Below are 27609 nucleotides of genomic sequence, written 5' to 3'. Positions count from 1 at the left end.
CTTGTATGTATTTGATTTGTGAGCTCCCTTTTGAAGAGCAAAATGGATTTCTTCTTCCTTCGACACTAAGTGAGGAAACAGTTATTTGGGGCAGGCGGCATGTTGGGCAGTTTTAGAAGAGGCTGCCCGGGAGACCAGGCCTCCGGGAGTGCTGCAGGTGGGGCTGTGAGGGCCGCGAGGGGGCCTGCGTCACAGGGATGGGACGCATCCTGCTTCCACGTTGCAGGGGGTCAGAAGGGGCCTCGGAGAGGAGGGCGTGGAGAAAAGGAGAGACGGTTTGCCGGGAGTCTGGGCTTTAAGAGGTACCCCGGAATGTGACCTTATTTGGAAATAGGGTCATTGCAGGTGTAATTAGTTAGGTTGCATTGAGGTCATCCTGGAGGGGGGCCCCAAATCCGGTGTGATGGGTGTCCTTACAAGAGGAGAGAGACACAGAGCCACACAGGGAGAAGACAGCCACGTGACGATGCAGGCAGGGGTTGGAGTGACGCAGCTGCAAGCCGAGGAAGGCCAAGATTGATGGCCACCGCCACAAGCCAGGACAAGGCGGGGAGGACCCTCCCCTGGGGCCTCCAGAGGAAGTGTGGCCCGCTGACACCTTGCTTCCAGACTTCCAGGCTCCAGAACCGAGAGCTGAGAAAATTTCGATGTTTTAGGCCACCTGGTTTGTTTGCCGTCAGTCTGTTTGTGGTGGAGCAAAAGCATCTCCCGGGACTGTCACGTGCACTAAGGTCGTGACCTGCCGTGTGAACCACGTGTGAACGTCGGGGATAATGGTGTTGATTATATATTCAGGAGTCAATCATTTACAGGATTTGAATGGGACAAAGTGGCCTGGTGGCGTTGTGCTTCTTTGTTTTTAAAATAGGATGAAAAGTCTTTTTTGTTTGTGTTTGTTTAATTTTCCCAGCGCGGGGGCGGGCTTGTCCTGTGGGATCCAGCAGGGCAAGGGGTCAGTCTGTTTCCACGGCTTCTCCTGAAGCCCTGTTCTCACCTCTGAAGTGTGGATTTGACCACATTAACTTTGGCTGGCATTTTCCCGGGGTTTTGTTTATGCGGTCGGGACTATTTGCAGAGGTACACGAATGCACAAAGACCACCATGTTTCAGGGTCAGCAAAGTGAGACCCAGATGATACTCCGGCTTCAGGGTTCTGTTCAAAGGCTTTGTAAAGCTCTGAGGGTTAAAATATGACTTTTTCGTGTCAGAATTATTCTCTTGCATTGAGCAACTTGTCCCCCGAGGTGAGGACCAGGCCTCTCCCTGGTTAGACTGGGAGACACCATGCGTGGCCCCGAACAGGGCCTGCAAGGGGCAGTTCGCTTCCACCTGTGGGGTTGGGATTTCACAGGCTTTACCTGTCCTAGGGCTTCACGTGTCCTAGAGCAGGGAGCAGGCCACTTCCAGGAGGGCTCCATGGCACAGGGCCCAGGGCCCGTCCCTTAATGGCGGGTTTGTCACCACCCTGGGCAGAGAGCAGACTCGGGGATGGAGAGGCTCCAGGAACTGGGTTGTATCCATCTGGGGCCCCTCGGATGTCCACACCCTAATCCCCAGTTCCTGTGAATGTTACCACACGTGGCAGAAGGGGCTTTGCAGATGTGATTACGTTAAGGGCCTTGAGATGGGAGATTGTTTGGGGTCATCTGGGGGCCCAGTGTACTCACAGCGGTCCTTAACAGATGGAAGAGGGAGACAGGAGAAGGAGAGAGAATGAGGTATGAAGATGGAAGCAGATATCAGAGTGATGCGATTGCTGGCTTTGGAGAGTAAGGAAGCAGCCAGTAGCCAAGGACTGCAGGGGACTCTAGAAGCTGCAAAAGGCAGGGGGATGGCTTCTCTTCTAGGGCCTCCAGAGGCAACCCCATCCTTTTGACATCTTGATTTTAACCCGGTGAAACCCATTTCAGAGACTTCGGACAAGCAGAATTATAAGATCACAAATTTGTGTTGTCTTGGGCCGCTGAGTATGTGGTGGGTCGTTTGTTACCGCGGCGGTGGAGACTAGTACATCATTCCACCGCCTCCCAGCTGTCCCACATCCTCTGAGGCAAGTCGATGGAGTCGGCAGGGCTATGGTAGTTACCTTCAGGTTATTCTTCTCCCTGATCCCCCCCACCAAAAAAAAAACCTAATCAATTAGAAAAATTCACACGACTGTTGGAGGAAAATGTCATTTGTTAAACTGGTTTTTAACCATATAACTCCTTGGAGATTCTGATGAAAATTATGGATCTTAGCCTCATAAAAATATACATCAAAAATTTTGCGTACAATTTTAGAGATCATACGGATTCCCCCAAAAGCTATCCGTGAAGCTCCGGTATCTGCCCAGGCCTTCCTCTGTCTCCCCAGATGGAGAGCCCTTGTACTATTGGATTGGCCAAAAAGTCCGTTCGGGTTTTTCCATAAGATGTTATGGAAAAACCCGAACGGACCTTTTGGCCAACTCAGTAGATGAATTCATTTGAGGCTGAGTAACTGCTTTCCTAGTAAGTCTCCCTAATGGTATTTGCCAGGTCCTTATTTGAGGATTCATGCATGTTTATGTTTTGTTCTGTGCATTTAGAAACATTCTTCTGAGAAAGGGGTACAAAGGCCTGGCCCCTGTAACAGCCAGTGGCATCTCCAGCTGCGTCTGTGGCATCCCCGTCAAGGTCAAGGGCTCCCTGCTTCTAACAGCCTTTCTCTCTGTCAGTTTTTCTGCCTTCGCTTTTGCACCAGGCTGGGTCTCGCCCTGGGCGTTCCCAGTAACTGCTGAAGAGCCGGGGCCTCTGTTCATCAGCCTGCCTCGGGGTTCACTGGCCCCAGGCCCCCTGCTTAGCACCCATGTGTTAGCCGGTCCCTGGGGACAGGTGGGCACTTGAACGACGCAGCCTCTAGTGGACGATAGTTAAGAAGGACGGTCCTCCCCATCAGGGAGTGATGACTCACTGCTGTTCCTGAGCATGTGGACTGCGGCGCAGAGGGACGGGGCCGGCCTGCAGCAACTGGCCTGGGCTCGAACCCTCACACTCACGTCTGCCAGCCGGGGACTCCCCTCTGCCTCTCCAGCCCGCAGGCAGCCGTCGGAGCTTCCAGAGAGCAAGCTTTTGGTGGGAAGGTCTGAGTTACTGCAGCTCGGTGATTTGCTGATCCTCAGACCTCCACCAGTATTACTTGGGGCCGAGCTATTGTCTCTGCGTTTTCTTTTCCGAGTGGGTGGGAGCTGCATTGGGAGCTGCAGTGAATGAACTCCAACGGGAGGCTCAGCTGATGCTGTCTGTGCTGTGTTTCTTCCCCAGCTCCAGAAGAAAAGGAGGTCATTAAAGGCCAGTATGGAAAGCTCACTGATGCTTATGGCTGCCTGGGGGAGCTCAGGTTGAAGTCCGGTGAGTACCCACTCCGAGGGGCAGCAGCTGTCAGACCCCCCTGGCTAGATAGATTTCTGGTGGCGGGCAGAGCCTCTCATGTTAGTGTGGAAAGACTGTGGGATTTAGGCGTTCTATTTTAACTGTTATCATCCTTTAAAATGTTTCTTTCGCTGAGCCAGCTCCTCTGGGCAGGAGGTCCAGGTGAGCGCAGCCTGGTCCTGCCAGTGGTGCTTCGTGCCCTGGATGCAGAGGAAGCTCACCTTCATCGCGCGCCCACCGTGATCTAAGGTTTTCCAGCCTGGTCTGGAGGTGGAGGGCTCAACCCAGGGGCTTGTTTGTTGTTTACAAGAGATCTGTGTTCCAGATGGGGTGGCGGTCAGAGGCCCGGAGCCCCTGGACTTGCTGGGTGTGTCTTGAGGGAGAGGAGCTGGGACGGCGCGTTGTTGGCTAGGAGAGAAAAGCCACCAGCACCTGACCGTCGGGCACCAAGGGTGGGTGTGAGCGAGAGCAACGGAGAGAGCTTCAGAGCTGGGCTGCGTAGTGACTAGAAGGGACAGAGAATTACAGGAGCAAGTGGGCATCCTGCTCGGCGTCATACTCGAGGGGCGGAGCCGTAGGCTGGGGTGGGGTGCCACCGCCTCCGTGTGGGACCCCTGGCTCACCTCTGCGCTCCTAGGCCTCTTGGGAGCCCTGGTGCACTTCTGGGGCTGCAGCCCCCGTGTCCTTCCTCCCCTCTCAGCTGCCTCATTTACAGCTGAGTGTCTCCGAGGACTTATGGGGCCAAGACCAGAAGAGGCTGTGAGTTCACCAAACGCAGGCTCTTCCCGAGCTGAGCGTGTGCATCTCCACATCCACGGAGCAGCTTTTTTCCTGGATTGAGGATTTTGAAAGCTGACAGAACAGCCCTGTTGTTTGCTGTTACTTTTCTGGTCTTTTCTTTAGTGGGATGGTTTTTTTCTGAACTATGATGATGACATTGATCATCTCCCAACAGTGTTTAGGAAAAGCATTCAGTACCCTCGTGACAAAATGCACTTATTCAATGTCTGTTTTGTGCCAATGGCTAAGTATACATTAGATTCTTTAATCCTAAAAACAAGTCAGCATGATACGGTATCTTCATCCTCGTTTTCAGTAAAGGAAACAGACTCAGAGGGTAAAAGGAACTTGCCTAAGAAGCTTAGGTAGGATTCAAACCTGGATCTAGCTGCCTCCAGACCCTTGCTTTTTTCATGAAGGTGTGCTGCCTGCCAAGGGTTTCTGTAGATTTTTTCCCCTGCAGCCGTTTTTTTTCTGAGGTTATGAAAAATTCCTGTGGCCTTTCCTCAGTCATGAGGATATGAGGATGACAGCTAACCGTACATGGTGCTTACTCTGTGCTAGCACTGTTTTAAGTGTTTAAATTTATTAACTCAGCTCTCCCAACAGCCTGTGAGGTAGGGACTGTGACTGACAGAGAGCTTAAGCGTTGTATTTCATCTGTTCTGTGACACAGTTTTTATATAACAACACCTGGACATTTAAGATGTTACAGTTGTTGGCATCCTAGTTATACTTGGTAACATTCTTCTTGTACATAAATTAATGGTCCATTTCTCATATGTCACTAGCCCGAAGTCGGGCAGTCCTCAAGTGGCGACTGGGGTTTAAACTCTTGCTTTCTGGCTACAGCGGCTTCCTTCAACCACTAGGCTGTTCTGTCCTGGAAGGAACAGAAAGGCTGAGATTTCAAGGCCAGGAAAGCAGTACCTTCCCCACATCCCAGGGCAAAGCTTTTCTTCCTGGGCTATGATTTGAGGTCAGGTCCAGGGAACTGGTCCTAACTGGGAAGGGTGGCAGCCCCAAGAGACATTGTCAGAGTGAGCCAGGGTGTCTGCGGGTGCCCAGCTACAGCAGGCTCATCCCGGGGCAGGGAGTGGAGAGAGGTGACCAACTCCTAAAGCTGCCCTGGACAAGGCCATCCTCCCCGCCTGCAACCCTCCACCCTCCCCTGAGGGGTGAGTGAGCACAACCTCTGGTCCCCAGCCCCCATCTCTGGTGTCCTCTGAATACCCTCAGCCCTGCCCACCAGTGTCACCCTGCAGGGTGGGCTGTGAAGGCTCCCTGAGCATGGTGAGAATGCGTTTGACTTCTGGAATGTCAGGATTATTTGGCCTTTCTCAACGCATTTCTGAAAGGGCCCAGGGTATCTGAAGGATGGAAGCATTGGGCCTTGTCATTGAGTTTTTCAAATTCCCTTTGGCTACACTGAGGAGTGTTTGGCTTTAACTTGAATTTCTTTTCCCACTGCACATCCCCACCCCAGGACTATGGTCTGTTTTGTTTTTTCTACCTGTGGAGGGTGTCAGCAGCACAAGAGTGAAATTCCAACTTTTATTTGCTACAGAGACAACCAGCCCCAGTGGGAGTCGGCTGCCCTCAGGCTCTTAACTTGGGGCAGTTGTTCAGTTTCAATCTACCTCAGTGAAAACAGCCTTTTATGTTAGAAATTAAGAAACATGTACAGGTTCGTAGATTTTCCAGAGCCAAAGTCCCTCCTTCCTCTCTAAAATGGCAGCAGGAAGCGGGTGGAGCCCCCACAATAAGCCCCTGAGCTGGACTTCCTGACACATACACAGTACAAAGCATAGAAAGTGAGAGTATAGTTATGGAAAGAATTTATCCCAATGATTATAGGGATTTAACTCCCTTTTTACCTAAGCTCTCAAGGCCTCCCTATTTCATAGCCTCAGGGGTTGAAGAAACTGAGGTCTCTAATGAATTGCGTCTCCTGGAGTTGTGCAGTGCACAGCCTGTGAAACTGTACATGCCAGTCCTGTAAACCTTCCGCCAGACAGCCCTCCTCAAATCTAGTTTCGGCTTCTCAACAGACTGACCTGAGTTAATTTAATCTCTAATTTCCTCTAAAAGCAGGAAAACTGCCTCAAGTCTATCTTATATAGTTCTGAAGGGGCTTACATGAGAGAATGAACATGGACTGAACTTGGGTACTGAGTGTTGGGGGAGGCTGTCCTGCAGGGGGTGGGTCTTTCTGGGAGAACTAGGTATGTGGCCCAGGCTGAGTGCCTTCAGGTCGGGGACTCCTGGTGCTGGTTAGTCTGCCCGGGCCAGTCGAGGGCTGACTTCCCTGGGCAGGCACCGCAGAATGGAACGTCACTGGAGAGGGAGTTTTGAGTCTCTGAGCCTTTGAGGTTCAGGGAAGGCAGTGTCCTCCAGCAAGTCTTGAAAGGGGATGGCCATCAGTTGTAATAATTTATTTTAATACTTACACCCAGTGGTGTGCTCTCCACTGTTTGACTTCCAGCTCTCTGGAGGGAACTCCCTGACAGGTCACGTTTGCCAGTTTCTGTGGTGTAAATGCACCCACCGCGGCTGACTTCAGGCCAGTGTGGAATTGGGCTGTGATGTGCTCAGCTGGCTCCCGGGAGCTGGTGAAAGCTGCCAGCGCACCACTGCCTTCACTGCTCACATCTTCTTGGCAGGGAAGGATAAAGAGGTACTTGAGATGAGCAGGTGGATACAGATAATTAGAATTCTGAGCTCGTTGGTAAGGGGTAGGGGCGGGAGCGCCGGGCTCCTCTGGCGGCAGCTCATCACTTCACAGCTGGGGAAGCCTAGGCTCCCTGAGTCCCATGTTCACGGATCTGAGAGTATCCTCTACCAGCAGACGAGTAGGGAAGACAGTTTGTAGGCACCCAGGGTTGAGATCAGTACGCGCCTGGCCGGGGAGAGAACAACGAGGCCGAGCAAACACAGAGAAAACCCAACAGAGAAAATGCCCAGCATTGTCCCTGAATGAACCATTGTGTCTGCCCCTGACTCATCGGGACTCCAGCGCCCGCCCTTCCCAGCCAGATGATGGACGACAGGTGGCCACAGATGAGACTCGGACGCTGGCACTGCAGGGGTCGGGGTTTCTCCTGGGCAGCTCTGACTTGGAGCTGGGCTTTGAGGGAGAGGATTTCTACATTGATATTGAGGTTTTGGAGGCTTTTTAAAATTGTGGGAAAATATACATAAGATGAAATTTACCATTTTAAGCAGTTCTAAGCACACAGGTCAGTGGCATGAAGGACATTCGCACTGTTGTGCAACCATCACCACCATCCGTCTCTTGAACGTTTTTCATCTTCCCAGACTGAAGCCCTGTCCCCGTGAACAAGTATATATATCGAGCTGGTTGCATTCCGTTACACCACACTGCACACTCAGGCTGCCTCTGTGTGCGGGTGTGACCTCTCCTGGTTGTGGCGTGTCTTTTTGGCCTGTGACCCATTTCTTGCCCTCACCCCCTCCTCACCTGACTCTGGCCGGCAACCTCTCACCCAGGCATGGTCTTGCTTGGGCCAGAGCACTGGAACCAGAGTGTTGGAGCTGGAAGGGACGGGGAGCCCATCTGGTGCCCAGAGAGGGCCTGGGACTTGTCTGAGGCCCCAGAGGCCATTGGAGGCATGCAGAGCCCAGAGCCCCGTCTTCTGAGGCCAAGGCAAGCTTGGCTTTTGTCTTCGCCTTGCTACAAGGCCCTAACTGGTTTCAAGTCCCTGGACTCAGCCTTGACTAATGACTTCTGAGACATCGCCACCCCCGTCCCAGGCCCAGTTTACTTCTGGGCCGTGAGAAAATTGATCCTGGGTTACTGGAAACACAGCTTGGATCCCGTGCTCAAGGTGACGGCAGAGGGGATTTCTCACACGCCGGGGTCGGCGGGGGTGGGGGGCGGGTGGCATGTCCCACCGGCCTCACTTTTACCCCTAGAGACGCCTTCTGTGTGGGATCACAGGCTAACAGCATCCTCACGGTACCACCCCCAACCCCTGTCTCCTGCAGTGCATGAGAGCACGGGGGCTGTTACACAAATGGGTAGACAGGGTGATGCCAGGGCTGGAGTGACCCCTGCCAGGCTGAGCAGGCCAGGCAGGCCCCCCTCCTGCAGGGACGGAGGCCTAGGGCTGTTCTTCTGGGGGTCACAGAGACCGTCCACGGTGCAGGACATGGTTAGATCTGAGGAGAACAGTTTCCAAGCCCTCCACTCCTTCCAGGAATCGGTTTGCCTAAACATGTCCTGTGATGAGGGGCCGGTTTCTCACCCTCTCTGTTCCATCCACGGCCACCCGTCTGCTGTCTTACCTTTCCCCTGCACGGAATCTCACAGTGGTGAGCTGCTTCAGAAGTAAATGCTTCTAGGGTGCCAAACACAGGGACAGTTCAGAATACTGTCAGCAGTCGAGGAAGCCAGTCACCTCAGTGAGTAGGTAGCAGATTTGTTGACAAGCCAGATGAGAGTCAATTGTTTGCCTTCCACAAAATGGAAGTAATTGGGGCATCAGCTGACAGCTTTAACAGTGATTTTGTTGATAGAGTATTGTGATTTTTTTTAACGTGTAGCTCAGAAGGATTTTGAAGGGTTGAGTGACATTGCTCTAATGAAGCTCTTTCTGTTCCCACCTATTTATTCATGTAAACGAGGTCTCTTAGTGTTTACTGCTATAAAAGTGGAAGATAGAACTAGACTTGATATAGAATCTATTGATAGTTTCATTCCATCAATAAATAGTATTTATCCACGAACTGTAAGTCCCATCCATCCCATTAAGAGAAGCCTTTCCGACAAATCTTTACTTTTTCTGTTAAATAATTATTTAACAAAAATGTTTCGTTTACCTCGTTTGACCAATCGTGTACTAAAAATCATTGCCTGAGTGATAACTCAAGCCAGAAGCCACTGTTTTTGGAGACGTGGAGCTGCAGAACCAAACTGCTGTACAATACGGTCAGGTGAAGCGCAAAATGTGCCATTAGGATGAAGTTCTGCGGCGAGAGTGGACTGGAAATAGGAGGGGAAATCCCGTCCGTTAAAGAAGATCTTGTTCATGGATTCCTTTAAACAATAGATGGTGATGAGTATGAATCACCACCGTCTAGATTCCACCAGAATCACTGTCTAGATTCCACCGGATGCTGGTAACGAGGCCCACAACGGTTTTACATGTCAACATTTAGCACATGGTGGAAAATATATCACTCACAACCACTTAAACTAATAGTGAACCCTTCTGGTGTCAATTTGAAAATGAGCGAGAGGTGCATTGGTCAACCACAGTTCTTAGAGAGACAACAGCCGAAGTTGTTGAAGGCCGCTGGACCTCGTGGCCGGGTGGAGCCTGGGCCAAGGTGAGACCCACGTTTGCATCTTGATCCAACACAGACCAGCTGTGCACCGGGCGGGTGATTCAGCTCCCCGGGGACAGTCTCTTGTGTCAGATAGCAGCGCTGTTAGGCAGGTTGGCCATACTTCTGCAAGGACACGGTTAAGAGCACCGGCTCTGGAACCAGACTTGGCTTGAGTAACTTGCCCGGGTGGGATAGCCAGAAAGTGGATTCGAATCCCACCTCCCCGCTGTGCCACCTCGGGCAGGCTACTCACCCTCCCTGTGCCTCTGTCTCCCTTCCTTTGAATGGGGCTAAAAATGGTACCTCCCTAATGGGGCTGCTGGGAGGAAGTGTGTGGAATGGTGCCCGGCACACGGTAAGCATCGCCCTGAGGATTAACTGTCACTAAAGCATCTGCTTCCAACGTGCTCCCACATGGTGGCTCTTCTTATTCTTCACCCTCTCCTGAGCCCCCTTGTCCCAGGACTCGGGAGCCCGATGCCTCGGTGGTGGCGGCCCCTTCCCTTTGCTCTCATATATTTCAAGAGCCTTTTCACGCCTGCAGTTGCACGCCCGCCCCACGCCTCCCCCGGGCCACTGCCCTGCGCAGGAAGTGTGTGCTGTCTTCGGAGCACCCTGGAACTCTTGCCAGGGACTCGGTCCCCCGACGCAGAGGCTGTTGAGGGAGTGGTGCCAGAAACCCACTTCATGACTCGGATGGAGAGATGTAAAGTAGAATTTTCCATGCCTCCCCTGGAGCCCACCCCCTCCAGAGTCTAATCTTGGGCTCGCAGCCTAGACCACCAGGCTGTCCTCTGGCCACTGCAAGGGGACAGTTCTCGAACTCTGCTTCACCCCGTGCTGAGCCCGTCGGAAGAGGCAGATGGGATGCATGGGCATTGGTTCTAGCACAGGCTGGGGTAGGTTTTGTATTTGTGAGGCTGAAATTTGAGGATGTCAACCCCACATAAACCCCACCTGTCTTCCAGAAACGACGCCTGTTCTGCTTAAGAAACTCAGCCCCCTGACACCTGGCACTGTCCACAGCATAACTGCCTTATTCTTGTTGTTTCAAAATGATTTCCTGATCATGTGACTGGAGACGTGGGATACAAGCCAGTATGGTTGCCTATTGTATGTGACCCCCAACCCCCGGTAGGCCTGGTACGAGTGGTGACCTATTTATCAAATGAAGGGCTCTTTAATAAAAACCGATGTTACCCGACCCCCAGCAGGACTCTTTTTCTCATTCAGTGTGAGGAAGGAGCCTAGTATAAGTGAGCAGTGGAACTGGCAGTCTTAGGGGTCTTAGCAAAGTGTCCAGAGATCTAAGGACGCTCACCACCATTGCTCCGGATAACGACCACTGAACATTTGGAGTAGATCTTGGTGGGATCGGGTCCTTTAAACCTCAGTAGGATGGGAGGGGTGTGCTCTGGACCTGAATCACACCAGCCCCTAAAGGCCAGTTACCCAAGTTATCTCCTGGGCCTTCTCCTGAAAAGGGGGACTATGGGGCAGTGTCCCCACTGTCCCCAGAGTAAAGCATTGCCTGGGAACAGAAGACAGCCATGGATGGTGTGGTGGCATCCCCGGAGAGGGGTGTGTCCTCCTCCTGGCAGTGGGGTCCACACTGGTTGGGGTAACCTTTCACCGGGGGAGGGGAGGCTCGAGCTGCTCTCTCATTGGCCTATTTAGGAAGTGTTCATCAAACACTTGCCGTATGCAATGCCAGGATGCTGGGATATGACAACCAAACAGAGCCCTGCCCCTAAGGAACCCCCAGTCTACTGGGGGACACACGCAGGGAAGGAGGCTGTTAGCTTTGTGTGTGACGAGGGCTACCACTTAGCCCTTAGAAGGGACACCCAGCAGTGTCTTGGGAGAGCAGGGAAGCCTCCCTGGAGGAGGTGCTGCCGACCTGACCCCAGAAGGGTGGAGAGGAGTTCTCCTGGGAAGGGGGCTGGGTAGAGGCGTTGGGAAGGCTCTTGCTGGTCTAGAGGCTGAGGGTGGGAAGGTGACTGGGGAGGGAGTTGAGGAAGGCCTCGCTGGCAGAGGCCCAGGGGTGCAAGGGCGCATTTGAGGAGCTGCAGAGACGGCCTGTAAAAGCTGCTGGACCCTGGGCACTGTGTGTGGGAAGGGGCAGGAGGTGGGCAGGAGTGGCTCGGACCTCCCAGATGTTCCCACTTCAGCCCTGTGGGCAAGTGGGAGCCTGGAAGGATTTCAGCAAAGGAGGGAGGTCTGCGATCAAGCGGGTTTGGGAGGCCGCTCCAGCGATGGAGCTTGGAGGACTGACTCCGGCTGGGGCCCTGAGGATTCGTGGGGAGGGTGGATTTGAGGGGCTTGAGGTGTGGGGCTGGGAAGGCTCCAGGCAGGCATATCCTTAGACTCTGGAGGGCAGCAGGACCACCCGGGCTTGGTAAGCGCAGCCTGCTGGCCCGGCCCCAGAGGCCTGGGTGGTGCCGAGAATTCACATTTCTAACAGGCTGCAGGTGGCACTGCCGCTGCTGGACAGGGGCCGGGCTCCGGAACCACGGCTCCAGGCTTCGGGCTCAGGTGACAGGGCGGACCCCTGAGCCATGGAGTTTAGGAAGGCGAGGTCTGGGGGATGCAGAGGCGAGAACAGGAAGTTGCGTGGTTGCAGCTGAAAGCCCGGCTGCCCGTCACCCGCGTCACCGCCAGCCGCTCTGCCGCCCGTGATCCTCAGCCCCCATGTCTCACTCCCTTCCAGGTGGCACCTCCCTGAGCTTCCTGGTTTTGGTGACGGGCTGCACATCTGTGGGCAGAATTCCAGAGGCCGAAATCTACAAAATCACCGCCACCGACTTTTACCCACTTCAGGAAGAGGCCAAGGAGGAGGACCGCCTCACAGCCTTGAGGAAGATCCTCACCTCAGGGGTCTTCTACTTCTCGTGGCCCAATGATGGGTCTCGCTTCGACCTCACTGTCCGGGCACAGAAGCAGGGCGATGACAGCTCCGAGTGGGGCAACTCCTTCTTCTGGTGAGGCCCTGGGGCCCGGGCTCTCCTGCCCACAGCTTACATGGAGGGCGGGCTCTGATGGGCGCCTGCATCCTTGATCTCCACTTTGCATCATCCCCGGCACGTGGGTCACCTGTGAGAGCTGTGATCTGTGCCCGCTCACTCGCCGCACAATGAGAGGCAAACAAGCCCCGCTCCCCACCAGGGGTCAGGGAGGGAGCTCAACATGGTTTAATGCAGACTTAGGAAGGAAAATCTGCTCCATAAGTAAAGAGCACAAGTGGCAGCATCTCCCGGTTTCTCCCAAGTGCCTGGGCCTGTGCTCAGTGCTTCCCTGGCCCCTGGTCCCCTCAGTTCTCCTGGTTATCCTCCAGTGTACAGACATTTACCACCGACATTTATAAAGCACTGTTCTAAGTTCTCTGGGGGTCATAACTCACATAATCCACATAGTAACCAATGAAGTAGGGTCTGTTATCCTCATTTTACAGGTAAGGAGACTGAGGCTTGAATAACAGAGGGAATTTGAACCCAGGCATCTGGCTCCAGATCCCGTGCTGTTAATCACAAAACCAAACCAGTTGTATCAACGGCAAAACTGAGTCATCCTGCCAAGGTGGTGTGCAGTAGTGTAAGACAGACCTGAAGCCCAGGCAGAAGTGGTTGGGTTTCTGTATGTTTAGGGGCGTCTGGGCGCTCCTTCAGGGACTAGCCAGTGTGGATGACCCTGTAAATATGTCCGTTATCTCCCTTTCTGGGCTCCAGGGGTCATGACGCCCCCAGTCCTGTGAAAGAGCCGGGGGTACCGTGATTCACGTGCAATGGAGCTGCCCCCCTCAGATTTACCAGGAGATGAGAGTCAGAAGCAAAAGCGATGAAAATCCTGCTGTAGAAATGTTCCAGTACACCTCACGTAATGAGGCGTTCCTCGATTCCAGCGGTGGCCTTTGGGGCTACCCCAGTCTCTAGCCCTGAGTCAGGACGGATGAGGCTTCTCTGTGCCCTTTATCTATCCATCCCTCCTTTACTCAAACAGAGGAGGTCATAGGTTTCCATCACCAGATACGTGTACTTTGCTTGGTGCTTGGGACTCCCACAAGTGAGTTCCTGACTTCCATTTGGAGAAAGGGGGTTCACCATATCCTTTTGCAGCAGATTTTGACTGAGCAGGGCTGGGCTGGGGCCCGAGACTCGGCATTTCTAGCAAGGAGCCAATGGTGACGCCATTGCTGCTGGTTTGAGGACCACACTCTGGGTAACAGGTCCAGGGGATGGTGTGTCTGTGAATCACTGGTTCCATTTTGCAGGTGCACGTGCCCCTGAAGGCAGCTAAGCTCAGGGACACAGGGGCTGTGGGTTATGAGGGGTCTTTGTTAGGCCGGGGGTCCTCTTCAGCTGGGACTGTCTGATGAGCCGAGGCTAGAGGTCTCAGAGGCTGTAACATTTGTTGGGTGCCTGGAGAATCTGGATTGCCCTTTGTACCTGCTCTTTCCAGGCCTCCTGATGCCAGCTCCGTGGTTGGAGATTTCGAGATCCACAAAGAAGACAACGCAGAGAATCACAGAGTGAAGGCGGAGAGGGGCTTGGGGAGGGGGAGGCCCCAAGTGGACACTAGACTGTCTTGGGCTCTGGAGGTGCTAGGCTGCTGGGCCATCCCACACTCCAGGGCGTGGTGTTTGGGCTCAGGGCGGCACCCATGGAGCTGACCACAGCTGAGTCAGCCCCAGCTTGCGTGGTCACGGGCTTGATGGCCTGAACCCACCGTTTTGGGTGCGGTGTTCAAGGTCTGAACCCACATCTGGTGTCAGATGGGGGTCAGCGCTGAACGTGGCTGGTGTACAGCGGGGTGAAGGCATTTTTCTGGGCTGGTTACTGTTCCCCACCGATCGTTGCTTCCTAGTACCATTCAGTCCTGGAAGGAGACGCAGGCTGTTTTCCTTTGTAGGTTTGGGTTTCTTCCTTCAAGGATATGAGCTGTCCTCCCAGAGGGGGTCAGGCCAGTGTGACTACAGACAGGATTATTTAGAGCTATCTGTTTGGCAAACGGTTCCTTCTCCTGACCCCTAGTGACTGATGGCAGCCATAGCCGTGTGGCTGGAAGACCCTGGAATATTCTGGAGGCCTTCCTTTGACGCTGATTTCATACGGGGATGACTAAAGAGGGTTTGTCGTCTGAATTTTAGAGAGGGTTTCAGAAGAGGGGAAGGTGTTTTTGTAAAGTAATGCTTCATGCTCGTCATTCTTTAGGCAGACCAGCACCCTGGTGTGAGAGGTCAGGCATGGCCCTGCTCCTGGGGCGGGGGGTGTCTCTTAGTGCCCACGCGGTCATGTCGGGGAGGCTGGCCTGAGAGCAGGGAGTGGCTGCCTCTTGCCACTTAGAGAAGCCCCCTGAGACGTCAGAGCTCACGGCACACTTCTCCAGAAAGGAGAGACCTGCTTAAGGCAGGAATAGTGCTGCCTTTTTTAAACAAATAGGGCATTGTGACCTAGATTAGCTTGCTACCCTGTGGTGGTTCCTGCCTCCTGGGGAGCGTGTTAGGGGCCTCAGAACGGCACTGCTTGGGTCCCCTGGGTGAACTGTGCGGAGCCCGGAAGAAGCCTGAGGCCCGTGCACGCCCTCCGAGCCCCACTTCTCAGAGCAACCACTTACCTGCTCGGTAAGCTCCAGTGGGCGCTGGGGAGGCCGAGCGAGTGAGAGATGAGAGCAGGGTGTGGCCATGCACAAGTGCAGCTGTCAAGGTAGGGCCTTCAGCAGGAGAGGCTCGGGGTGAAGAGCACAGCTCCAACTCCATGCTACCGCTTCCTGGCGCCGTGACCTTGGGCGAGTACTTCTCTTCTGTGCCTCAGTTTCTTCATCTGTAAAATGGGGTGAATGATAACACCTGGTACACAGGGCTGTTTCAGGGATGAAGTGAGTTGATCCGTCCCAAAGCACTTAGAACGGTGCTCGGTGCCCTTGATAAAAGTTGGCCTTTATCCCCATGGTTATCATCGTGGATGCCAGAGACCCAGAACAATCCACTGGGTATGGGGAGGAAGTACTAGAACTTTCATTAGGTTTTATGTTCATCTCATCCCGTTTATTTATTATCCATTGCTTTGTAATGCTCTCATTACATTCACCTTGTGGGATGTGGATATAATTTAAGTAAGCATGTAAGCATGCATATATTTAATTATTTTTATGATTTGTCATTTTATCATTTATCACTATCCTGTCATCATAAAGCATGATTAAGTTTTTACTGATGGGATTTATTATCAAAAACTGCAGAGGCCACCAGTGTAAACAGAGGCTTCTCTGAGATTCCCTGAAAGACCTGTGACTGACTCACACCTGTACCTGGATTCCATTCACTGATACTGACGCCTGGGAGCAGCTTCAGGAAAGGACTCCTAGCCCTTTCCTGCTGCACGTGTCTCCGTGGCCCTGCCGTTCGGGGTGTCTCTGAAGCACTCGCACGTCCCGGGCTGTGTGTCCCGAGTGTGGAGTTCGTGGGGAGTGTGCAGTGTGGGAAGGCAGCCCCTGGGCCCCTCCCCGACTTGCTCTGGGCACGGTGTTCCCTCGAGGATGTGAGGCGGCCTGAACCGCTGTGGGGCTCTGTTTTGCAGGAACCAGCAGCTGCACGTGCCCCTGAGGCAGCACCAGGTGCGCTGCTGTGACTGGCTGCTGAAGGTCATCTGCGGGGTGGTGGCCGTCCGCACGGTGTACGCCTCTCACAAGCAGGCCAAGGCCTGCCTCGTCTCCCGTATCAGCTGCGAGCGCGCCGGTGCTCGCTTCCACACCCGAGGCGTGAACGACGACGGCCATGTGTCCAACTTCGTGGAGACGGAGCAGGTCAGTGCCCAGGCCGGCCCGTGGCCCCCGCTGGTTCAGAGCAGAGGAACCTGTGCAAACTAGTTTCCGTTGGAGGCGGGGGTGCTGGAGGCGTTTTCTCATGAACGTGGCTCCTCGCTCTCCCAGGAGCACAGAATGTGTCCCTGGGGCTCTGTTTGCAAATGTGGCCTCGGGTTTGCATGCTGTATCTTTTCTTTTAATACATTTATTTATTTACTTATTTATGTATTTTTGGCCGCGTTGGGTCTTCGTTGCTGTGTGCGGGCTTTCTCTAGTTGTGGCGAGCGGGGGCTACTCTTCGTCACGGTGCGCGGGCTTCTTATGGCGGTGGCTTTTCTTGTTGTGGAGCACGGGCTCTAGGCGCGTGGGCTTCAGTAGTTGTGGCACACGGGCTCAGTAGTTTGTGGCTCGCGGGCTTAGTTGCGCCGCGGCATGTGGGATCTTCCCGGACCAGGGCTCGAACCCGTGTCCCCTGCATTGGCAGGCGGATTCTTAACCACTGCGCCCCCAGGGAAGTCCCTGCATGCTGTATCTTTTTTGATTCTCTTCTCACGCTGGAAAAGTGTTGCTTACCCAGGGGTATTTTCAGCTAAAAAGAAGGAATTTTTGCCGTGATATCACGAAGGGTGGCGGTTATTCAGAGAGCAGCTGACAAATGAACCAATAGGGTTTGAAAATCTTTTTAAGACAAAAGTAAGTAGCTGAATAATGGCAGGATGAGAGAAGGAAGTTATTTCTCATTCTGGATCCACTGAAGCTTCCTCCTGGAAGCAAGTCTTAGCAGCTGGGAGTTGTGAAATCTGCATGTGAGGAAGCAGTTGCTTTCAGCTCCGTGGAATAGAACCTTCTGCTTAATTTCTCATTGACATTTTCCCCCCTAAATTCTGTTCTCATTCCCAGAGATGCTGTCTTACAGCTGCTTCATTTATTATTATTTTTTTGCTAACAGGCGATTTTTTTGCGAACATGCGATGTTATCCTACGCAGTAGGATAATACCACCGTGTAGACTAACAGATAGAATAAATCAAAGGATAGCCCATGAAAGGCACAGGTGTAGTATTGCCGTGGGTGTCAAGCTGCAAGCAGCCCGTGTTTATTTAGTGGTGATGGGACTTTGCATCCCCTCTTACGGCTGCAGCTGCGACAGGTGTTTCCTACCAGGACTTCAGCCGGTTTAATTCAGCACAGATTTGAGCACTTGCCTTCCGTGTGTGAGCTGGACCTGCCTGGGCTTTCGGAGGGCACAGAGCGGGGAGGGTCCTCTTGGGGTCAGATGCTGAGTAGGGGGATGCCAGTCAGCAGCCTGAAGATGAGCAGAGGGGCAGTTTCTTGCCTGTGACTTCAGCTCTCCTGGACATAGACGCGGCTGGTAAATAAACACCTGGTTAAAAATGACAGAGAAAACGAGGCCCCGAGATGGGGGCCTTCCTCACGGTGTTCCATCCCGGTCTTTATCCCTGTGTCATTAGTCTTTGCACCATTCAATTCATTCCATAGATCTTAATTACTTTTCACCTGCCACAGGCTGAGCGCTGTGCTGGGAAGTGGGGGCCAAAGATGCAAAGCATTTTTGGACAAATCAAAATACCAGAGACCCTGAACCTGGTAACTGAGCGGGATTTAGGTTTCCAGCGGGCAGCCCTGGAGCGAGCCCCTGTGATTCAGCCTTCGCACCGTTCCCCATCCCGCCCTCGGGCAGAGAGTACCTTGTTTAGTGCCCCTTAGATTTTTTTGGATTTCAACCAGTTTTTTAAAAATTGGGGTCCCATCTACTGTGTCTTGTCAAGTAAGTCATTGATAAAGCAACTGCCCTCCTTATCACTGTCTGTTCCTAAACGGTAAGACATTTTAACACTGAAAATGTAAGAAGGCGTAGTGGTTTCCTGGAACTGCTGTAACGAGCACCGCAAATGGTGGGAGCCGGGGCGTGCTGAAAAGGACTGAAATGTATCGTCTCCCAGTCCTGGAGGCCAGAGCCCGAGATCAGGGCGTGCGTACCGCCGCCCTCCTTCTGAAGCCTCTGGGGGAGGAGCCTTCCCACTGGCAGCTTCTGACGCCCGGTGGTGGCAGCGTCACTCCCATCTGGCTCCAGCACCACGTGGCATCTTCTCCCTGTGTGTGTGTGTTTCTCCCCTTTACATAAGGACACCAGGCATATTGGATTGAGGGCCCAGCCTACTCCAACCTGACCTTTCTTAACTAATTGCATCTGGAATGGCTCTTATCTCCAAGTAAGGTCACATTCCCAGGTGCTGGGGGTTAGGCCTTCAATATATCTTTCTTTTTTTTTTTTTTTTTTGCAGTACACGGGCCTCTCACTGTTGTGGCCTCTCCCATTGCGGAGCACAGGCTCCGGACGCGCAGGCTCAGCGGCCATGGCTCACGGGCCCAGCCGCTCCGCGGCATGTGGGATCCTCCCAGACCGGGGCACGAACCCGTGTCCCCTGCATCGGCAGGCGGACTCCTAACCACTGCGCCACCAGGGAAGCCCCTTCAACATATCTTTTTGAGGGGCGCCACAATTCAATCCAACACAAGGACATAACCTGACCTTAACAGGTCAGGACTGTGCTTCCAATGCAGCGCCTTTAGCTTTATGAACAATCTCCCTATTGTCCTTGCTCTTCTCGTTTTTCTACAGACTAGGGTTGGGCCTCTGCTCTGGTTGTTCTAAGTGTGCCTGGTGACTTGTGCTTTTCTCCTGCCTGCCCCATGTACGTGTTGGGAGGCAGGGACCCTGTCCCCTCCAGCAGCGTGCGGCCGGCCCGCGAGGCCTTAGAGCCCACAGCGCCCTGCCCCCCACTCCTGCAGCCCACCCTGTTACTTAAATTGCCGGCACCTGCCTCCCTTCTTGGGCGCGGGGAGGGGTTTCTTGGCTCCTGTGAGCTTTGTGGGCTTCCGGGTTTGTGCTTTTCCTCCCTTTCTTCCTCCGGGCTGCTCTCTGGATGAGGCCCTCGCCCCGACCTTGCTCCCAGGAGCAGCGGATGAGCTGACAGTCAGCCAGACATCACCAGCTGCTGTCCTGCCGGGACCCAGAGGCTGCAAGTGAGCCCCACGGTGATTTCGTTTTCACAGACACACATAGGGCAGGAGGTCGTGGGCTTGCACCCAAAGCAGTTCCTCGTGGGGCGCGTGTGTTTCAGTCTGCTCCCCAGGGACCCCGTGCTCTCCACCACGGGAGGGAGGAGCCGGACGAGTCACACCAGCAGGGCCCCCAAACAGCGTGACCGCCCTGGTGTGTGGAGGAGAAGGTGACCCCAGGGGAGGGGTCATTTCCCAGAGCCAATACAGGGGTGTCCTCGTCGGCAACACAGATGCATGTCCTGAGCCCCTCGGCTGAGGGGCTGCTGGGTGGGGTCACAGCAGGGAGGAGACAGACCAGCTGGCCCTCGGGCGTGCCTCCCACGGTGAGTGGTCAGTGCTCAGCTGTGAGCCTCCTACCTGGAGAGAGAAGGAAAGACAGCAGAGCAGGTGAGGGCAGGGAGAGGCCTGTGTGCTAGCGGAGGACCCTGCAAGGCAGGGAGTCTTGGAGGAGGACGCTGGGAGGTGGGGAGTCTTGGAGGAGGACCCTGGTAGGTGGGGAGTCTTGGAGGAGGACGCTGGGAAGTGGGGAGTCTTGGAGGAGGACCCTGGGAGGTGGGGAGTCTTGGACGAGGACGCTGGGAGGTGGGGAGCCTTGGAGGAGGGTGCTGGGAGGTGGGGAGTCTTGGAGGAGGACGCTGGGAGGTGGGGAATCTTGGACGAGGACGCTGGGAGGTGGGGAGTCTTGGACGAGGACGCTGGGAGGTGGGGAGTCTTGGAGGAGGACGCTGGGAGGTGGGGAGTCTTGGACGAGGACGCTGGGAGGTGGGGAGTCTTGGAGGAGGACGCTGGGAGGTGGGGAGTCTTGGAGGAGGACCCTGGGAGGTGGGGAGTCTTGGAGGAGGACCCTGGGAGGTGGGGAGTCTTGGAGGAGGACCCTGGGAGGTGGGGAGTCTTGGAGGAGGACGCTGGGAGGTGGGGAGTCTTGGAGGAGGACGCTGGGAGGTGGGGAGTCTTGCAGGAGGGCGCTGGGAGGTGGGGAGTCTTTCAGGAGGGCCCTGGGAGGTGGGGAGTCTTGGAGGAGGACGCTGGGAGGTGGGGAGTCTTGGAGGAGGACGCTGGGAGGTGGGGAGTCTTGGAGGAGGACGCTTGGAGGTGGGGAGTCTTGGACGAGGACCCTGGGAGGTGGGGAGTCTTGGAGGAGGACCCTGGGAGGTGGGGAGTCTTGGAGGAGGACCCTGGGAGGTGGGGAGTCTTGGAGGAGGACGCTGGGAGGTGGGGAGTCTTGGAGGAGGGCGCTGGGAGGTGGGGAGTCTTGGAGGAGGACCCTGGGAGGTGGGGAGTCTTGGACGAGGACGCTGGGAGGTGTGGAGTCTTGGAGGAGGGCGCTGGGAGGTGGGGAGTCTTGGAGGAGGACCCTGGGAGGTGGGGAGTCTTGGACGAGGACGCTGGGATGTGTGGAGTCTTGGAGGAGGGCGCTGGGAGGTGGGGAGTCTTGGAGGAGGACGCTGGGAGGTGGGGAGTCTTGGAGGAGGACCCTGGGAGGTGGGGAGTCTTGGACGAGGACGCTGGGAGGTGTGGAGTCTTGGAGGAGGGCGCTGGGAGGTGGGGAGTCTTGGAGGAGGACCCTGGGAGGTGGGGAGTCTTGGACGAGGACGCTGGGATGTGTGGAGTCTTGGAGGAGGGCGCTGGGAGGTGGGGAGTCTTGGAGGAGGACGCTGGGAGGTGGGGAGTCTTGGAGGAGGACCCTGGGAGGTGGGGAGTCTTGGAGGAGGACCCTGGGAGGTGGGGAGTCTTGGAGGAGGACCCTGGCAGGTGGGGAGTCTTGGAGGAGGACCCTGGCAGGTGGGGAGTCTTGGAGGAGGACGCTGGGAGGTGGGGAGTCTTGGACGAGGACGCTGGGAGGTGGGGAGTCTTGGAGGAGGGCGCTGGGAGGTGGGGAGTCTTGGAGGAGGGCGCTGGGAGGTGGGGAGTCTTGGACGAGGACCCTGGGAGGTGGGGAACCACGGAGGGAGAGGAAGACACAAGGCGTCGCCTGCTTCGTGACCTGGCATTTAGAGAAATGGCAGGATCTGAAACCTCATGTCTGCACCTGAGGGCGCAGGCAGCAACTTGAGGACATTGGCACTGAGCCCGCGGCAGGAAGGAGCATTGGCTGTGGCAGCTTGGCCCCTCTTGTGTTGCCTGCAGGTCACCTCCGGCCTGTGCCCTCTGCTAAGGGACTGAGACCTTAGCCACCGGGGAGGGGAGGTCCTGTAGCAGAGGCACGAGGGCGGCTGACGGGCTGCTTGCCTCTGTCATTCAGACCAGCGATGGCGCGAGACGGAGCAGGCTGGATCCCTGATGTGGAGGCTAACTCTCAGGGAGCCAGAAAAGGGAGGTGTTTTCCAACCATCCACTCCTGCCTTGCTTTTATGTTTTTCCCTAAGAGAACAGTCTTTCTCCTCCAAGGCAGGCTGTGTGTGTGCACGTTTGTGGGTCGGGGTTTTGTGTGGGCATGCAGGCAGATGTTGTGTGCACATTTGTGTTGTGTAGATGCATGTGTGCGCAGGTGTGGACGGCATCTTGGTCTCCCTGGGCGGAGTCTGCAGTCTTTTCGGCTCTGCTGGGAGTCCCACCTGGTGGGCCCGCTCTGCCGCCATGACTCGCGGCACAGAAAGTCCCCTCATTTACCCAAAACAAAAGATAACGATTTGGCTACTGAAGATAAGGCCACTGATTCATCAGGGAGGTTAGGATGACCGTGAGTGTCCTCCCGAGAATGCAGACCTGGAAGGAATTGGTTTGCAAACACCTCATCCTGGACCAGAAGTTCAGCAAAAAGCCTTTTGGAGAAAAGTGTCTCTATCCAGTGGCGAGGCTTCCTGCTTTGTCCCTTTCTCGTTATGGTTGTTGGGCTGCTGTTCCCCCACTCTGTGAAAGGGGCGTGCTCGGTGCCAGGCCTGGCCTCGAGCCACACGCCGCGGTGGCTCCCCCTTCCTGAAGCCCCTCCTGCGCTGCGTTTCCCTCCCACCTCTGTCTGTCCCCTCCTAGATTCCCTCTCCTGCCCGCGGCCTGAACCCCGTTCCCATGTTCTGTGGGGCAGGAGGCTTCCGACCTGAACGGGAAGGAGTGACCGCCCTGGGCCCCAGAACGCTCCCTCCTTTGCTTCACGGCACGTCACCCCTCTGTGATCAGGTGACGCCAACTCCGTTGAGAGAGGGAAACCGAGGCAGGAGGTGGTTAAGGAACCCCGCTGGGCAGAGGGGAGTGGGACCCGGGTCGGTGGTGTCCCAGAGGTCACATGCCGATGTGCGTTCACTCTGCATCCTGTCTCTCCTCCCCCAGGGCCCCCAAGTGCCCTCTGTTAAAACTACCTCTGTGAGGTCAGGCCAGGTGTTGAAGCTCCCGCTAGTTTGAAAACCTGTGCTCTTTCGCCCAGAAAGGAAAGCACTTTAAATCCATCACTACGGTGTGATGATGGGGGTTGTCCTACCACCTTGGGAACGAAGAGGTGGGTGTTCCTGATGACAGGGTGGGCACAGAACTAGAATATTTTCACGTGGGAGGAGGAATAGAGAAATTTGGAGGCATCTTTTCTTTCTGCCCCGGGGGTGGGGTCCGGAGTGCTGGGACTGCTTGTCGGTGTTTTTCTGAAGCTGGTTCTGTGTTAAGTTCCAGCTCAAGAGGGGCGTGGTCTAATGCCGGAAGTAGTGTTTTTAGCACGTATTCAGTAAAGTGAAGGGTAATCGTTCCTTAGCTTCCGTCAGGTCCTGGGCGCTGTTACGAGTTGTCTTTACATAGAGATGTTGTCTGAATTGGTGACTCTCAGCAATCTGGACACAGGCAGAGAGGCTGTATACCTTTAATCTCGCTGTAGCCTGTGCTCCCTGCAGTAGCTTAAATAACCGCTACTTTCTTCTGCTTTTGTCAGTGGAATAATGGAGCGTAACCAATTTGCTGGTGATCAGTATCTGAAAACAGATGGGTTCTTCACCCAGTACATTTTTTTCCTTTGGAGATTAAAGGATAGAGTTTCAGCCTAACATTATTACTCCCAGGCTCATGTAATTCCTGAAGTTCAGGGAACCTTCAGGTCTAATATTCAGGTCCTCCACTGCAGAATTACTAATGCATGTGTGATCTGAGCGTGATCTAGCCGCATGGAAAGCTACCCTGTAAGGGAGCAGGCCGCTAAGAAATGGAAAGGGCCAGTAGCATCGCCTGAGGCCAGCCCTGCCAGACCAGGGTAGAGTTACTCAGATAAAGGGCAGCATCCGATAGCTGCCGCAGCCCTCACCCTCGTGATGCTGGGGACTGTACTTTTTGTCCCTTTAGACCTCCCTGGCACTAGAGCATCAGTAAGGGCCTGTAGGTGGGTGAGGAGTTGGTACAGCCTGGAAGAACTGTGTGTGGGGTAGGAAGGAGATACATTCCTTAACTTGTAAAGGATGGTCTGTGTCGGTGCAGGTGCTGTCACCCTGGAAGTTTGTGGAGGCTGTGTTTGTGTGTGTGTGTGTGTGTGTGTGTGTGTGGACTCCCTGACACGTTCAAGAACACAGTGGTGTAGGGCCAGGACCAACTGTGAGTTCAGGTCAAGTCTTGACCTGCATTGTCAAGCGCAGGACCGACTAGTGCAGCTAACTAGGGCTTTGGGCTACAGCTGGTTCATTTCATTTCCTCCAGTCCCTTTCCAGTCGCTGTCTGCTACTTCGCCAGTTGACAGGGTGACAGTAGAGGGCTCCCAGGAAGGTCTTAGTTAAATCCCAGAGCCCATTTGCCTCTGTTCCTAAAATTGGTGGGGAGGGGACTGCTAGGCTTTTCGGGGAGGTCGCTCAGGTTGTGGGATTTCCATCCACCCGCACCCTCCTCCTCAGAGGCTGGGGGGCAGAGGAGCAAGCCTGTGAGCGCCAGCCGGCCTGCGGGGCGGGGAGCAGCTCGGCCAGGCTGGGAGAGGGGCAGAGGGCGCTCAAGCCCGCTGTCGCCCTTCGCTCTGGCTGGTGTCGGGTCTCAGGCAGCCGGATCCCGTTACCCGGCCCCAGGACATTCGGTTTCATTGAAGAATACCTTTCCCTTTCTGTCTCCTTGTGGTGCAGATGATTTACATGGATGATGGAGTGTCGTCTTTTGTTCAGATCAGAGGCTCCGTTCCGCTGTTTTGGGAGCAGCCAGGGCTTCAGGTAGGTAATAAAGAGCCTGTCCCGTGTGTCGTTGTTCGCGCACTCTTCTCTTCTGAACGGCTGTGAGTTGTTTCTTTTAGTCATATTTCTTTCATGGCAGTTGCTGGTCTTTTTCCCCAGCCCAGTTGGATTGAGCTGAGTTGTCACAGTGTGTGTGCACGTGTGTGAGAGCGTGCACGTGTGTGTGTGTGTGTGTGTGCGCGCGTGTGTGTGTGGTGTCGTACACAGAGACACATACGTTGTGTGATTTTCCGATCTCGAGCTCACTGATGACACTGGTGAGGTGGAAGGTCTTTGGGGTAAGTGGACCACATCGTGTGATTGCAGTTACCTTCACTTAGACCCAAGTTCAGTGTGTTGAGAGCGTGGCCTAAGATGTCTTTTTTTTTTTTGCGGTACGCGGGCCTCTCACCGTTGTGGCCTCTCCCGTTGCGGAGCACAGGCTCCGGACGCGCAGGCTCAGCGGCCATGGCTCACGGGCCCAGCCGCTCCACGGCATGTGGGATCTTCCTGGACCGGGGCACGAACCCGTGTCCCCTGCATCGGCAGGCGGGCTCTCAACCACTGCGCCACCAGGGAAGGCCCCCCAAGATGTCTTTAGAGAGTTGCGACTCTCCTGGAAAGCTTTGAAAGGTCTTGGGGGCCCCAGCGGCCGTGTGGCAGGTCCGGCGTTTGGAGGTGCTTGTTGTGGGGCCGCGTGCAAACTGCACGGAGCTTTCATGTGATTTCTAAAAATACTCCTTGCCGTCCCAACAGGGCACTGGCCAGTGCCAGAGGTATTTGGCCTTCTGTCTCCTGGGACGAGTTCAGGGTGTGGGTCCAAGAGCACGTCTGTCGTCAGTGGAGGGGCACACTGCTTTCCTACCTGGGAGGGTCACGGCCGAGGGGACCTGATTCCTCCACACCGATCCCGGTCTTCCCGCCTGGCTGGAGGGAACGTGGGTGCCCTCAGGAGACCGCTGTGCCCGGGCCTGCGTCACCTTGGCTCTCCTTCCCGAGCGCTCTGTGTGACGGTGGCTGGGTCACCAGCCGGTGGCTAGAGAGGCCCAGGGCCACCTGCCAGGCTCTTGGAGTGTTTGACGCGCTGGGTCTCACCCGCCCTTGACTTGACCCAGCCTCAGCCATGGGCACTTTGTCCTCATGCTGTCATCGTGCAGTTGGAAGCCGTGGAAAGGAACCTTGTCAGCCCTTAGGTGAGACGGGTGGATGAGTGTCTCAGTTCTGTGGGCAAAAGCTCAATTAACATTCAGTGTTTCCACGAGAAAGGAACAGCTAAGACGTGTGCCGCAGCTGATGGCATTAAGTGGTGGCAGAGGTGCACCCCTGAGGATGGGTGGAGATCTCCTCTGGAGGCCATCCCAAGAGAGCTTTGTTTTTAAACAGCTCTATTGAGATATAATTTGCATACATAAACCTCACCCATATAAAGTGTACAATTCTATGGTTTATAATGCATTCACAGAGTTGTGTAACCATCACCATAACCTAATGTTAGAACACTTTCATCACCACTAAGAAAACCATGGACCCATCAGTGGTCACTCCCCATTCCTTCCCCGAGGCCTGGGCAACTGTTCTACTTGCTGTCTCTATAATTTGCCTATTCTGGACATGCTCAAAGGGGTTTTGAAACTTGATTTTCTTTAGATTTGGAGTTTTCCTTTGATTTGTAAGAAACCCCAAAACTGGGAGATGGTCATGATAGAGTATTAGAATTTGGGAAGGACCCTTTGAAATTCATCTGTTTTACCCTCTCACGCAGTTTGGGATGGCTCCATTATTATTATTATTAGCTAGTTTCTCCTTGCTTTGCACACAGTCTGTCTCTACAGGGTGTTCCAGGGGACGTGCCACACAAAGTCTGAATTCTCAGACCTTCAGGAACCTTCGTGGTTCCCCTTTTCTCCATTTCGTCTTCTCCAGGGCCTTCCTTTGGCCATTTCTGTCTTATTTCTAGGACTCTCCACACTTTGGTCTCCCTCTTCTAAAAACAAGACAAAACTTGTCAGTCCCCTCTTTAATTTTGGTCTCCAGCTTGACTCCTCTGGTGCTCCAGACACAGCCTGACCCTGCATTGGAACAACTGTCCCCCAGTCTGACTTGGGTCAGCATCCATGGATCTTGGGTGGGTTGCTTTTCTGTAGCTGTAGCATCTTTTAGACTCATAACACTTGTTAAGGCTCTTCCACAGCCTCTGTGGTTTCTTCAAAATAAGTTTCAAAAGGCTTTAGCGTTCATGAATCTTAAGGATTTGCTAACCTTTGGGTTTAATACCCGTGTTTATCCTCTAAATACAATCCATCATCAAAGAGAGATGAGGTCATCTTCCTAGGGCACAGGAGGGCAACTTTCAGTCACCCTACCCGAACTATCAATAGCAAGCCTGATGATCAGTCCTGGTCGTTTTTCTCTATTTTGAAAAATTCCCCCTCCTTCTTGACTTAGGTTAGATGAAAAGTGCAAAGATTTGGGGGTAGACAGCTTGCTTTTTAAGTTGCAGTGTTGCGCCTTCGCCCTTTTGCAGTTACCCCGAGGGAATGGATGAGCCCCGCCGGGGTTGGGGCACGGGGGTGCGCAGAGAGGACCGTGGGATGATCATTTGTCTGCACGGTATCACCGGCATAGTGCCTTCATTACAAACTCCTGGATCCTGACTGCATTTCTAGCAACCATGTACCTTTAGCAGTTCATCTTTATCTTGTTAATAGGCTGTGCAGATTATAAATAGCCTTAGTTTACTCTTCTGTAAAATGGGATTGACAAAAACAATCTCCTAGGGTTATGGAGAAGATTAAATATCATAGGATGTATTAGAATTTAGCTCAGTATCTAGAATCTAAAAAGTACTAAAAATGGTGGCTGTTAATGGTATTAATAACGTAAGTTATAGCATCTGAGAGACAAAAAGCACAAGTTGCGTTTGCATCAGGAGAAGCACGGCTCTTTGCGTCCTGCAAGCGGAGTGGGAGTTTCCCGTGAAGGCCCCACGAGGACACCATGCGGCGTCGCGACAGTGTCCTCACATTTCTGCATTCACGTGCGGCACAGGCACCCGTCTCCTGGGCTCTTCCACTTCCCAGCCCTCATACACACCCCGGGGGAGCC

The 27609-nt window shown here is 54.3% G+C and overlaps 1 protein-coding gene across 2 annotated transcripts in view; it reads left to right on the top strand.

Annotated features, from left to right (window-relative positions):
* SYNJ2 (synaptojanin 2) overlaps positions 1 to 27609 on the top strand; it is a 96053-nt gene that overhangs the window by 30047 nt on the left and 38397 nt on the right. For both annotated transcript variants that reach the window (XM_065888684.1, XM_065888685.1), the window contains exons 2-5: positions 3285 to 3371; positions 12235 to 12505; positions 16097 to 16322; positions 24421 to 24504. In XM_065888684.1, the coding sequence (XP_065744756.1) occupies positions 3285 to 3371; positions 12235 to 12505; positions 16097 to 16322; positions 24421 to 24504 (668 nt within the window). The remainder of the gene's footprint in view (positions 1 to 3284; positions 3372 to 12234; positions 12506 to 16096; positions 16323 to 24420; positions 24505 to 27609) is intronic.

The sequence above is a fragment of the Phocoena phocoena genome, chromosome 12, assembly GCF_963924675.1.
Source record: "Phocoena phocoena chromosome 12, mPhoPho1.1, whole genome shotgun sequence".
NCBI classification, from domain to species: Eukaryota; Metazoa; Chordata; class Mammalia; order Artiodactyla; family Phocoenidae; genus Phocoena; species Phocoena phocoena.
Note: the sequence above shows the minus strand (reverse complement) of the source record. Positions and strands in the feature narration are given on the sequence as shown.